The 14,676-nt window shown below is 33.0% G+C and overlaps 1 protein-coding gene across 1 annotated transcript in view; it reads left to right on the forward strand.

Moving 5' to 3' along the window:
* The window catches only part of CCDC141 (coiled-coil domain containing 141), an 80,985-nt gene that overhangs the window by 43,123 nt on the left and 23,186 nt on the right, over window positions 1-14,676 (forward strand). The window contains 8 exon segments of the mRNA XM_082763261.1: window positions 522-701; window positions 1,545-1,667; window positions 2,291-2,479; window positions 2,761-2,940; window positions 4,022-4,171; window positions 10,970-11,110; window positions 12,325-12,507; window positions 14,073-14,256. Coding sequence (XP_082619387.1) covers window positions 522-701; window positions 1,545-1,667; window positions 2,291-2,479; window positions 2,761-2,940; window positions 4,022-4,171; window positions 10,970-11,110; window positions 12,325-12,507; window positions 14,073-14,256 — 1,330 coding nt within the window.

Consider the following 14,676-nt stretch of genomic DNA (forward strand, 5'->3'; position numbering starts at 1 on the left):
TAGGGACCTGGAAGTGTGTTACCACCACAGAAGATACTGCTACTCTCTTCTCATGATACTCTTAGGTTGTAGATTTAAGTGTCTGGAAGGATACATATCATACAAGTAATCTACAAACACTTTTCTTAAAAGAGAAACTCTGAAATGAGAAAAGCAGAAAGGACATTACTAGATTTCCTGCAGTGTTTCTGATATATGCTGTGCTAAAAAGAGGAAAACTCACCAATATTCAAATGCTGAACACGTTATCTCTCCCATGCTCCAGTGCTGCTTTGGTTATCAGCACAGAGTGGTCTGTTCTTCATACCCTTCACTTTCCAGCTGCTACTCCCCAGAAGTAGGTTTTTGGGTAGTTCTGTCTATTCAGAAATTTAAAGACACCTGGAGTATCAGAAATTTTCAATGAAAGTATTCTAGAATAATTGCTTTTTATTAAGTTTTGTTGGGACTTTAATGATTTTTTATTGTATTTTTTTTGTTTAATTCAAATGTGGGAAAATGTGTATTTATTTATTTGCCAGGCAAATGAGAGCTTAATATTGAAAGCAGAAAATACTGTACAAGTAACGGAAGATACCATTATTAATCTGAGTAAAGGAAAGAAAGAGCTGACCGATCTTTGGGCAGTCTGGAATTTTAAAATTAATCAAGTAAAACCTATCAAGCAACAGTGCTTGATATTTGAAGAACAACTAACTAAGGTAAGTAAAAAAGCAAGAGAACAACTGCGACAAGCGTTTCTAGATTGTTACTGGTTTGTCTGTGACTCTCTCATCAACTGTTACAGGTATCATTTAAGAAAGAGAAATCATCAGTAAGACAATTCTCCATAGTCTATTCCACCACTCAGTCATTGAAGCACGAACAGTTTTTGATTTTTTTTTGCCCTTATTCAAATACATACAAGTACTCATTTCAAATTTTCAGTTTTAGTCAGTTTTCTGTACTATAGCAAAAGTGCTTTTTTATATGTTTTTCCTTTTTTTTTTGTAGCAACATCTTGTTCTAATTTAAGTTACCAAATTAATTTGTGTCCTATTAGTTACTAAAGTCAAGTCCAACAACCTCCATGGCAGATGTACAGTGTGCAGTGTTCCTTAAAAACAATGCTAGCTGTGTTAGTAGCAGAACCAGAGGCTTATGGGCACTGTTTCCAGTGTGACTTAACACCACATCATCTGTTTTCACAAAGAATGCACTGTGTGCATGGGTCCTCCCATCTCAGTGTGTGAATCATTTTTGTATACTATCAAGATCTCTTGTCACCCTTTTCAAAGTCACAGGGTTTGAGACAGAGGTTTATAGATGGGGGGAAAAAAAAAAAAAAGTTAGACTACATTAAAAATACAACAATCAACTTCAGAATATCCTCCTCATTATCCCTCCCCCCCCCCCTTCCTTTTCCTCCTAAACTGTTTTAAGGAAAATTACTGACAGCTTTTATATCTGGCTTGGGAAAGGTTCTTATTACAAATTTAGATTTGGGTTTAACTATTTTTTTTTTATTTACTAAAGAAATACTGAAATGTCTGATTATCTTTTAGACTACTCATGGGCTAAAGATTCTTCAAGAGGCTCTTAGGCTTATGTCAACAATTGATCTTGGAAGTGAACTTTGTATTGCCTTAGAACTGCAAAAGCTTAACCAAATGAAACCACAGTTTCAGGTGAGAAGCTGGAATAGTGGAGTGTATGGTGGATCAAAACTTTTTTTTTTTTTTTTTTTTTTTTTTTTTTTTTTATCTTGAGTAAATAATAACTGACATTGCTTTTAGACAGTGCCTGGGGTCTGTTCTACACTGTATATTGATTTTCCAGAAGGGAGGTTTTGTCTGTGTTGATGAGATAAGGGAGAAGATGTTTTACCTTCAGCATCCACAGAATATCTTGTGGAATGCTAGCTGTGTATTGAAGTGACGCACAGGCATTGAGGTGGGGAGAGTACAAGGAGATCATCAGCTTTACTCTTTGGAGTCAGAGGTGGTCAGAGGCTGAGGTATATCATACTGAGTATCCTGCATCCTCTGAATACTGTTACTGAGTTTTAGCAAGTAGGACAGTCTCTTGTTCCCCTAAGCATCAGAGCTTGACACTATTGTTTTGATTAAGGACTGTTTCTGGGTAATAGTTGATAATTCAACCTAGCAAAAGAGTAAAGAATATGGAGAGTGTTTTAAAGAGGCATTTATTTTTCCCTAAGATAATTTACTTTTCATAGGTTGTTTTATTTCATAAAATGTAAGGGAAATCATGCAAACATATTTCTGTAATTTCTGCTCCTTTTTGCTAGCAACTGAATGCTGAAATTGAGTACATAATAAAAGTATTAGAATCGCCAAGTCAGAAAGGATTTCCTGTGAAAGAGAATTCTGAGAGAATGAGTGAGCTTATTCATCTATATCAAATGGTAAAGAACACGATGACAGAATATGATGAAATTTTCAACAAAACAGTTAAATTCCATCATGTTAAAAAAGAAGTGAGTATAATCTTTTAAAATTCATCTTCCTTTTGTAGCCAGCCTCTTTTTTTTTATATTGGTGTCTGTCATCTGTCCTTTTTCACCCAAATAAACAACATTCCCCTGCCTGGTGATCAGAAATTTTGGATCTAAAACTGCATGAAATTTGGAGAATTTAAAACAAAGATCTGAAATTTAATTACTCAAAATTTAGGTTAACAAGTTATGGATATGAAAGGAATAGTAAGCTTCTGCTCACTTTCAAAACACACGCTGATTTTCAGTTTAATATATTCTAGCTGGAATGTCTATCAAAATCAGGAGAACTGGATATTCCTGAAATAACTGAGGGCCCTGAAGATGTGCACCATGCTAAAGCCTACCTTTTGAATGCTCAGAAGAAACATGCACATATCAGACAGCTTTATAAATTGTTTATTACCTGGGGAGTGGATATCTTGTCTGCAGTGCAGCAAACTGTGAGTAAAATTAGAATGATCTGTGAAATCAGGGATAAATATGAAATAAGATTATAGAGCTATCTTACTGGCTTTTAAATGTACAAAAATGTATTAATACAGTGAGAAAAATAAATACAGAGCTTTGAGAATACTTTCAAAAGAAAACAAAATATAGAATCCATAGTAGTTAATAATTTGAAGATTTATGCTTTTAGAGTTTGCTGATATACAGCCAATAAATTAAGCAAAACATCTCGGAATTATATTTATTCTTCATTAGTTACTCTCACATTATAAACTGGTTTTGCTAAGAAGAAAAAAAAATGGCATTTTTCAAATCTTGTTTTAATTTTTTAATGATCTAATGAAAAGATCTTACATTGAAAAACCTCAAAATAGGTTTGAGATCAGGAGGAAATTTTAAAAATATAAGCATTGGGGCAGGGAGGGAGAAAGCACGACTTTCTGTTCTCTAGTAATTTTTGTGCAGGTCAAGGCCCTGTTGGTTGTTTCTTGAATGCCACACCTCCTATGTATGAGACTCCTGATACTTTTTAAAGGTTATTTTGCTTATTTATTCTCCTATAAGCAAAGGATAACAAAAGAACAAAAAGGAACTATAATGTATTACCTTATTAGTGGATTCCAGACTTGCTTGTATTGTGAAATGGATATAATTTAGAAAGGAGTTATATATTTAGGACAGGATCGTCATTGCTCTGTATTCATTTACTATGCAGAAAACACGACAATCCCTTCTGACCTGCTTAGGTTATCCATATTGCCAGCCTGTTCTTCATGCTCCATGGCTTGGTTGGTAGCAGAAATGAGCTAACATCCAAATGGTAAAGACTTAGAGTATTCTCATTTCTCTCGGCTCAGAGAAGATACTATATGCGAGTTGTGACTTCGTTTCCTGGAAATAACCCCCCAGAATACCAGTGAATGAAATGTCTGTGTTGTTGCTTTTGTTACAGGGGAGGTATAATAGTTTAATCTAACCCATTGTTACTATTTATGCATGCTTTGCCTCAAAACAATTTCCATTTTAGATTGATTGAATTAGTGTATGCCCTGAATTTCATTTGTTCTTTTTCAGAATTGCTTGAATGTTTCTGTAAAGAATCTGAAGCAAGAACTTGCTAGACTTGAGTGCGACAGCATTAACTGGAGTTCCAAAGCAGATAAATATGAGGAAGAACTGTCACAGCATTTCCAATACTGTACCAATCAAGAGGAGATAAATGAGGTAAATGATATAAATACACATTAAAAAGGCTATTGTATTCTATTTGTATATATTACATATATATACATTACTGTTTACTGTTACAGGCTCTGTCATCTTCATCTGAAATGTAAGGATCTTCAGATGTCTTCCTTCTAAAGTTTGAAACAAAAGTAGAATTTACATCTCTTGCAGTTGTTAAGGCTGTTTCTTGTAAAAGAAGTTTCAGTCTTTTAATGAGTTCACGATAATTTACTACTTGACGTTTTGTCAGAAATCCAAGATGTGATGCTCAGAAAAATTGTTAGAGGAGAAAAAAATTTCCATGACATAATATTTTTTAATTATTTATTTATTATTTATAGAACATAGAACATAGAATATAGAATAAATTTATAGAATTTATTATTATAGAACATAGATTAGGAAAAAATGCGTAGTTAATATGATCATTAATTTAACATCTTAGTAGGCCAAATATAAATCCACTCACAATTTAGCAAGTAAAATGTAAAGACATTTATCTGCAAAAATCAGTTCAGGAGAAATATCCTATAGAATGAATCTTCCTAAAGTGATCTATTAAAATGAGAGGTTGAAGGCATTAGCAACTGCACTTGATGTTCTGCAGATGGCACGTCTGGGCCTCCATAAAGTACAGAAACTCTTACCTGGAGATTCTTACCTGGAAAGATCTCATAGAATCATTTCATAGAATCACAGAATTATTCTGGTTGGAAAAGACCTTTAAGGTCATCTAGTCCAACTTTTAACGTCGTGCTGAAGTCCACCACTAAATTTCACACTAATGTTCCCAAAAGTGTGAAACATATGTAGAAGATATGCAGGAGGTGGTGTTTTTTGGAAACAAAGGCATTGAAAGTTGTTTTTTCTTACTTTATCTTTCAGTAGGTAAATCCATACCTGAAAAATTTTCTCAGAATCACCAACAATGAGGTGACTGAGATTTCTATCCCAATTATTTTAGTGAGAAAAGTGTTTTTCTTTTCTTTTACAAAACATTTGTTTGTGAAAAAAATGTAAAAGGTGAGAGAACATGTGCAACAATACATATATTATACGATTACGTATCGATTAAATATATATATTTAATCTCAGTGGCTGTTCTACTCCATTGTCAGTTATAATCTGAACGTGTTGCACCCTGTGATGATCTGTGCCTCAGTCTCCTGTGATGTAAATTCTTGGGTGATGGTATAAGGTGATTAGAATGTCAGGTGATAAAGCAGAAGCACTCAGGCTGAGGAGCCATGCTGTAGAAATGAATGAAAGCATGAATTACCTAAAAAATAGGTCCCATTATACTTTGCAGTGACAGAGCAGATTGAGAATATTTGAAATTTGATTTTAACTATTCTCGTTTTTGTTTTTTTTTTTTTTTTTTTTCCTGAAAACACGTTTTCACGTTTTTTTGCTTCAATTTGTTGAAGATAAGATAAATGTTTGCTCAGCAGCCCATGTGTAAGACTGGCTATATTCGGAGAGAAACTTGCATTAAATGGTTCTTGCCTCTTTCCTTAGTTTCTTGGATGAGTGCAGAACATGATTCCTTTCTAAGAATTATTATTCTTCTATTTTCATTGCTCATTCTACTTTTACTGAAAGCAGGATGTAGAAGAACAAAACAATCATCTCTTTCAAATTTAAATGAAGAGCGTGTCAATTACACTTCTTACTTACCACATCCTATATTATAAAATATGATGAGTGTCAAAACTTTTCATAGTTGATGGAAACCCACTGCAAAATAATTGTATATTTTTAATTAAAACATTAATTATATATTTTAGATTTTAAGTTGGGAATGCCATCGTGGCTGTATAGGTTAATACATGTTACATCCAGACCTACTTGAATGTTGAGTGTAATCTAACAGAAATACAACTTGCCCTGTGAATATCTTTTTATTTAATTATATTCCATTTCTATTGAAAGTTAGCATAGAAGATATTTCCTAAACAAAGCTAAGCTAGTATACCTGTATATACTTTAATCCACTGCTTCATTTTTCATTAATTATTTATAACTAAGTCTGTTTAGAGATAAAGAGCAAAGACATTGCAACAAACTAAAAGTTATGAGTATTCACTTAATTTATATTCTGTTAATTTTAACATCAGAAGTTAGTCTGAATATTGCTAGTATCTGATAGAATTATTTAAAATAATCATTTCTTTACCCTCTGCTACGTTGAAGAAAATAAGTATTTCATTTTATGTGCCAGCAGCAAGCAGCAGCTGCTCATAGATGTCACAGAGTAAACAGACAGCCAGATAACTTAGTTCTGATTTACCAGTATACAGAAACTTTAAAATTGACAGAAAATATTTAAAATTGTGATGTAAATATATAAATTCACATACTTTTAATGTGTTGAATTTAAGTACATCCAAATAAGACATTTGGCGATTGGGACTCACTGGTGTTTGAAAACACCATACTTAAGTCAGACTACTTTACTAGCTCTGTGTGTTTGTAACATATTAGTACTTTTATGAGAAACACAGAAACAAAAAAATTATAGCATAGGATACATAGAGTGGATTTAAAAACAGTCTAGGAGGACAGAACAGTAAAATGTACATCTTTTGTGTGCTTTTGCTAACTTAAAGAAAATTTACAAAGGCCAAAAATGGATTTATGCCTTCTACATCCTGGTAAATATAAAGAAAGCTCGTATCACTTTCGAGATCTGCATTTGTAAATTTGGGCTTCCTGCTTCACTAACTAGCTTGAGTAGCAGCCTCTGAAGAGCCACAACTCTACACAACATTACACAGCAATGATTTGTGAAAGAGATGAATCAAGCATGCAGTTTAATACTGCATTGAATCTGCTAATGAGATTAACAGTTTCTTATAACCCTTTTATAACATCTTATAACCTTTTAATATGGTAACCCTTGCACTTCAAAACCCTTTTCACAAAAAACATTTATGTGTGTCTGCACAAAACTTGTAACAGAAGAGTGACAGATCCTGAAATAGGTTCTCTGCTCTCCCCAGCCATCTCAATTTTTTCCTTTCCACTTCTTTATAAACTTATGGAAAGGTATGACTGAAGATATGAATTTTAACCATGGAGAGAAATAAGCTATCTTAGTTCATCAGGCAGTAGGAGCTGATATTTCTTAGCGTAGTTCTCCACTTGTAATTTATAAATGCTTGTGGTCCCAGAATTAAATAGACATTAATTAGACTTAATTAGACTTGAACAGCACCTTTTTTCTTTCCACCTCCTGGCTGGCTTTACACGCCTGGCTGGCATGTTAATCTTTGCCGTGTTGAAAATCTGTTTTTAGCAACTTACTTTCATGGGCTATTCTGATTCCTAGTGCTACTAAAAGTTCTGTGTGTAAATAAAAAGGGAAGGATAACTGGTTAATGACACTGAAATACCTTCTGGAAAGATTTACACAGAAATCAAAATGTTTTAGTGGAATTGTACTGTTAACAAAAATGAAAACATTTAAAGCAGTTTTATAGCTTGCTTTTTCATTTATTTCATGATCATGTGATAAATCTTAGCAATTGGCATCTAAACCCCTCTCCAGCCGTGTCAGTCCAACTATAGTTAGGAACAGCTGCTGGATTAATGACTATGACACAATGGAGAAGTCACAAAGTTCCATTAAACTTGGCTGAAGTCACTGAAGCGTATTAGTATGTGTATAGACTTAAGTTATTCTCATTGTATTTTTCAGGAAATAGTGAAAAATTAAGATATGGTCAGGTTTCTGTTTTCTAAAAATTGAGCTATATAGCCTTGGTACAGTTGCCGCTGTTAACAGGCATTAGGTACATGCACTCAGAGGATAATATACAAGTCTGAGCTGAAACTGGTTTTCCACTGAGGCTAAAAGAGAAAAGTGACAGCAGCTGCAGACCTTTGACACATGAGCCATCATATCTGAAACAAGGCGATCTGATTTCACATACTTCTTTGAGGAGAGCTTCTGTCCTTATAACCAATCGCTAGCTTATGTATGTGCTTAAGCCAGTGAATAATATAAAATAAACTCTCACTCATCTCTTGTTTTCCTCAAAATTAAATCAGCAAATAAGGCATTTGTGCTCTGAATACAAAATACTGTTCTACAGAGGTGGTTTTATTAACAGATTACTGTTAGGTAGATTTTATTATTCTGCATACTTAGGTGGGATAAAGAGTTTAAACTAATTGGAGACCGCAGTGTAGGTGATAGAATTCCCTTCCTTTCCATTACACTGAGTGAATACCATCTGTCTGTTCAGTGCTGAAATAATGTGAGAGAATCCCACTAGATGAAATGAAAATGAAAAGAATATCCCTTGATGGATTAACATTAGTATGTAATGATAATGATGAATTGCTAGCTTTCCCAACAACAGCAACTGCAAAATGAGCATTCATTACTCTCTGGAAGGGGGGAAAAGGAGGGTAGGGGAAGAGAGATCTTTATATTGTGCTTCAAATATTTTAACTAAATATCAAATTGTGGGTGTCACCTAAACTTTTTAACATTAATCAGGTAAGTGAAATTATTTTCATTCATTTTTATCTGGAAGAATAAATCCTAAAGTAATAGAACTGCTGCATTTCTTTTATATTGGTTCCTTTGGATAAATACCACTGTACAGAGTTTATTCTACATTCTTCTAAATGCAAAAGATTGTCAATCTGAAAGAAGTGAAAATCTCAAAAACAAAACAAACAAACAACAACAACAAAAAAACAACTTTCAGTCCTTTTTATATTCTTCCATTTCAAATGCTATAAATTAACACTTCCAAATTTTTTGTAATTATGGAATTGAAAAGTAATTAAAATAGTACCTTTTCTAAGGTATCAGCACCATATTTTAAGCAGGTATGTTTTTTGTCGCTGTTTGTTTTGTCTGGTTCTTTTCCCTGATCATTAAAGGCATTTAAAAATAACTGTAATATATAAAAATACATTTTACAGATGTAAATGAAATTAAAATTATATCACTTCTAAAGAAAAAGAATTCTGAAAAAAAACTTTTATACTTAAAAAGATATGTATGTATAGTGCTATAAAGGTATTTTATCTGAGTATGTTTGATATCGTTCTTTATAGATCATTACTAATACAAAGAATAAGATATGGTTGTATGGTTTATTAAGTGTATATGGTGTACACACCCATACAATGACAATTAAGCAAACAAATACTTAGAGTTTGGAGAAAAAAAAAAAAAAAGGAAATAAAAGGAAATGCAAATATGCTGTGTGTTATGGTAAAGAAATAGAGTTAAAGCTCCCATGGTAAAGAATACTGTCTTTACAAGTACTGATCGTGTATAACCCTTCTTTTTGGTGTGTTTTAAAATAATCCTGGTAAATTATCTAGCAAAGAAAGTGTACTTTCCTAGAACTTCATCAGTATTATTTCTATCAATCTGGATTTTTAAAATATTTCATAGATTGAAGAAAATATAGCCAAATTCCATCTAAGTAACAGAAAAGTTCTTCAGAAAAATTAGCAGAACTATATGTAATATTAATTATCTCATAGACTCATAGAATGGTTTGGGTTGGAAGGGACCTTAAAGATCATTTAATTCCAACCCCCCTGCCATGGGCAAGGACAGCTCCCACTAGATCAGGTTACTCAAAACCCCATCCAACCTGGTCTTAAACACTCCTAGGGGTGGGGCATCCACAGTTTCTCTGAGGAAGTCTCAGCTGATAGGTCCCCCTGAAAAGTCTGGAAAGGCACTAGTAGTTCATTATCAGAGCTACTAGTTCATAATTTATATTATTACAGTAATCATTTCCCCTTATGTTGAATTTGCTTTACCAAGCCAGTGCTAACTGGTAAAAATACTGTCATAGTACCATGTTTATGTAGTGGTAATAGGTTTTATTTGGGTGTCTGTTAGGTGGAGTCACTCTGCTACCATACGGAACAGTTACTTAAAATGTAGGTGCTCATATAATCTACATCTTGAATCTGCAAAGAACCAGATTCATCTTTGTATGCTGTGAATAATTGTGCTGAAATGTTTGGACATTGTAAAATTGAGCACCTGTGTAACGTCTTCAGAAGCAAGGTTTCCAGTCTTATTCATTGCTAATAACTGTTATTTATTTCCATCTTATTTCCCCACAAATTTTATTACATATTAGTCCATAGCTGCTGTAGTATAAGGATTACAGAATCACTGAACAATTTATTTTGGGAGAGACTTCATCTAGTCTTTAAATAAATTCTAATAAATACATCAACTTTTCTGACTACTGAATATTAGTTCCCAGTATAGTGATAAATTCCTATTTGGGGGGGAAAAAAAAAAAAAAAAAGACATAAATGAAATATTGTACTGCAGGAGAAAGATACTATTTGTAAATACAAATATACTTGCCCAAACCCAGTAAAATGATGTTTTTCTGCAAACTAAATGTGTGTATACATTTACACAGCTACCATTTCCACCAAATGTACTACTGTTTGTATAAGTCACCTGTCTGTAGTTGAAGTCATTGAAAGCTCTAGGACAGGATTGTCTGAGCAAGGATCTCAACCTTTGAGTCAAACCTTTTTAACTCAGATAGTCTGGAAACAATACTCAGTAGTCAGACTGCAAAAATTTTGATGTAGCAAGATTGAGTTTCCACTACTAGAAAAAAAAATCTGAGGAAATAAAGATGTTTTATGAGATGGCACAGTGTTAATTTCTGTATTAAATTCTCAGTGTTCAGATTGTGGACAAAAAGCTCATGGAAAAAAATACATGGAAGTGTGCTGATTTCTTTTTTTTTTTTTTTTTACTGACAAATATGCTTACTTTTTCAGCTCAGAGAATCATTTAAGGATCTCAAAAAGAAATTCAACAATTTGAAGTTTAACTATACCAAGAAAACTGAAAAAGCTCGAAATTTGAAATCCCTTAAAATACATATTCAGCAAGTTGATACATATGCTGAGAAAATACAGGTAATACTAGAAATATTAGTCTTGATAAAGGCTTGACTGGTTGAATTGAAATGGCCTATGCTTTGCAGTAAGAGATAACACAAAATGTATTGAGTCTCCCTTTCGCTGTTTGATATCATCCCCCTGTCTCAATCACTGACATATTTCATTGTTCTGTTCCTTTAATTCTTCAGTATAATGATCTCATCCCAATTGCTGACTTCCTAAAGTTCAGTCCTTTTAAATCCTGTTTATCCTGCTGTTTTTTTCTGCATAACTTTTTATTCTTCTTGCCTCTGTTCCATCACAGTGTGTGACCTAGTTTTCTTTCTCCTTAAAATAAATAAACAAATCATACATCCTATCAAAATTCTGAACAAATGAGCACATTCCCTTTTTTTATCCATCTGTTTTCCTTTCTCATTTCATCATGTAAACTTTCAGAGCCCTTCTCTGAATCCGTTGCCTAGAGTTGATCATGCTTATGGCACCTAAGAGGCCTTCTCACTGGAAACTTCTCTTCCAAATCCTCCAATGACCATTTTAGTAACCAAATTATCCTTTTAGTATCCGGAGCTAGCACTGCCAGTGTCCTCCTTCATAATTTTTCTCAAGGTTTCAGTAGCTTCTATGATTCTATTCTTGCTATTTATTTTGTTATTACTTTTAAAAACTTTTCTTTCTCCTTTCTTGGTGATTTTATCTACAAATGTAAATTCAGATCACGGAATCAGTGGGGTTGAACTGGACTTCTGGAGATCGTTTAGTCCAAACTCCTTGGACAGAACAGGGTCAACCACAGCACATTGCTCTGTATAATGTCCAATATCAGATTCTTGTGCAATATGCTAATATTGTGGGGCAAAAAATGACTTAGTTTAAATTGACTTGTATTCAGTTGAAGTAAGAGTCTGAAGGATTAGTAATATTATTATTTTTATTTTTTTTACTTTGCAGATTCAGTCAATGTTATTTTATTCAAGATCCCATGTTTTATTACCAGAGATATTTGTCTATAAACTGAAAATTTAATTCAATTCCATATTTAACAAATAATTATATTGATTTCAATCACATTGTAGATTTGCTTTGCTTTTGGAAGTGCACATTATACTTGCCATTTTAAAACCTGGAAAGAGAATTAGATTTGTATATTTTTCGTACTCTTTTAACTTCTTATTTCTAAAAATATAAATATTTTTTGTGGTGTTTAACATTGCTACATCTTTAAACAGGTTCTTAAAAAGAAGATGGATAATTTAGAGAAGAAATTCATTGACTCTGCAGGAAATGATGGTAGAGTCCTCTTGGGGTCAATTAGTGAGTTACAAAAACAGCTGAGTGACTTTGGCAAAGTTGTGGAGGATTACAGTCAAAATCTGAATCTCATGGAACAACTGCAACAGATAATGGAAGAGGTACTAGTAAACCTGAGATCCTCACTATGGCTGTAATAGCGATCCAGGACTGGGGTAAATAAGTACTTATTAATACAGGTAGAATTTGTGACTTCCAAAGGTTTGGAAAGTTCCAAAGTATTGCTAAAAGTTTAGATTTTCTTTGTTTTTTTCTTTGTAACTTTGTAGAGAAAAAAGGAAAAACATGAAACTTGACTATATTCTTGCACTGCTGCGCATAAGACCAGGTTTCAGCTTAGCTGTGATCATACTTTTGAGCTCATTTACTGTAGGTGTATTGTGGGTATTTGATAGCAGCCAAATGACAAAAGACAGGTTATCACAATATCCAGTTGTCAGGAAGAGCTGTCTGTGAAGTGTGCAATTTTGGAATTGAAATTTAAAATATTCAATAAATTAACAAAAATGTAAAATGTTCAATATCTTAACACCCTTTTTTTTTTTAATACTCATGCTTGGTAAACATGTATTTATTATTTTTTTTTTGGCCTGTAGCACAGTCTAAGTCTTTGGGGGGAATTCTCTAACTTAATATTTCCATAATGTTGCCATATATTTTTTTAAAGTTTGTAACAGCATTTTCCCTTGCACCACACTACATCAGTGCATCTGTTGTGAGTCGAGCACATTCCTGTCATCACTGTTTATATTTAGAAATAACACTGGTCAAATCTCCAAATTCATCAAAATGGCTGATGAATAAAATCCCTTAATTATGGATCACAGCACTAAAGTATGTTTTAAAACATGTTTTCATTGTCCAGTGATCACATAAGTGTGTTATTTTATCTGTTGTTAGCAAAGAAATTTAAGTTGAGCATTTTCATTGTTTAACATATGCCTTGCCCAGTCTTAAATTTGGAGAGCAGAACTTATTTTCCAGAGATAAACTTCAAGATTTTTTTTACTCATTGTGAAGTATCACCTTTTACTTGTTTTCTTTCAGATGATAGGCACAGTCTTAAATGATGATTTTAATGGTAATTAAGTATACTGATAGCTGCTTGCCATAATGATATAATGCAGGTGATACTGAGTGAGTACCAGATCCAATTCTCTCAGTATTGTTAACCAAACTTGTTATTGTTAGCCAAATTGTTTATTAGGGGTACATTCTAAAGACCTTTCTTGTAAATAGAAAGATTTTCAGCATCTTTAATGGCTGCTGAAAGTAACTTTGTTTGCTAGCAGGCTAAATCTAAGCAATCTTGCTGCCCTTACACAGGTATAACTGTGGCCATGATATGAAGTCTGTGAAATTAGACAGTAGATGCACAAAATAGAAAGAACTCAGAAATAAAACGTTTTGCAAAAGCTTTGACTAATAAGTTCATTGATCTAATGATTAAAGAAAATGTAGCAGCTATGAATACTTACAACAATATTTGTATTGAAAAAAATGTTTTCCAAGTTAAATTGTAATCACAGTATTTAAGGTATAGTGTATGCCACTGAAAACAAACAAACAAAAAAAGTCTAGGAATAGTCCAGTCTATTCTACAAAAGCTTGAACTGCTGATAATTATTCATTATAATAGTGTTTTATCCTTCTCAATCTACTTTAGTGTCAATTTTGCTTTGAAGATGTGAGTGCAACAGTCATTAGAGTTGGCAAGTATTCTGCAGAATGCAAAACAAGAGAAGCAATAGAGACTCTCTACAAGCAATTCAATAAGTTTATTGAGTCTACAGTGCTTCAGCAAGAAGAAAAAGTTCAGCAGATTATAGACCTGGCTAAACAGTTACATGGTGAGAAGCTGTCTGCAAATGTTGAAAAAAATAAAAATAGAAACAGTAGCTTAGGACAGAAGGAAGAGGATTCCTGGATTCATTATTTAAGAAGAAAAGGTGTTTTAAAGTATTGACTAGAAGAGGTGAAAGACTTCAGAACAAACACTTAAAAAATAGAAATATGAAAGTACTAAATAGTCTGGTAGCTATTTGGGTTTCCATATATAGACTGAGTTCATCCTGAAATTTAAATGTGGATGTCCATGTAATATTTTTGGGCTTGGAATCAAGGCTTCATGGCTTATTGTAATCTATAATAGACCAACCCTTTGAAGTCAAAATATATGAGAGAGTTATACTTCAGTGTTGGGTGAATTTTTACATTAATATTGTAAATAGCTAGTGGAATGTGATTGCCAACTTTATTAGCAAAAAAAA

The sequence above is a fragment of the Aythya marila genome (assembly GCF_965140915.1).
Source record: "Aythya marila genome assembly, chromosome: 6".
Taxonomy (NCBI): domain Eukaryota; kingdom Metazoa; phylum Chordata; class Aves; order Anseriformes; family Anatidae; genus Aythya; species Aythya marila.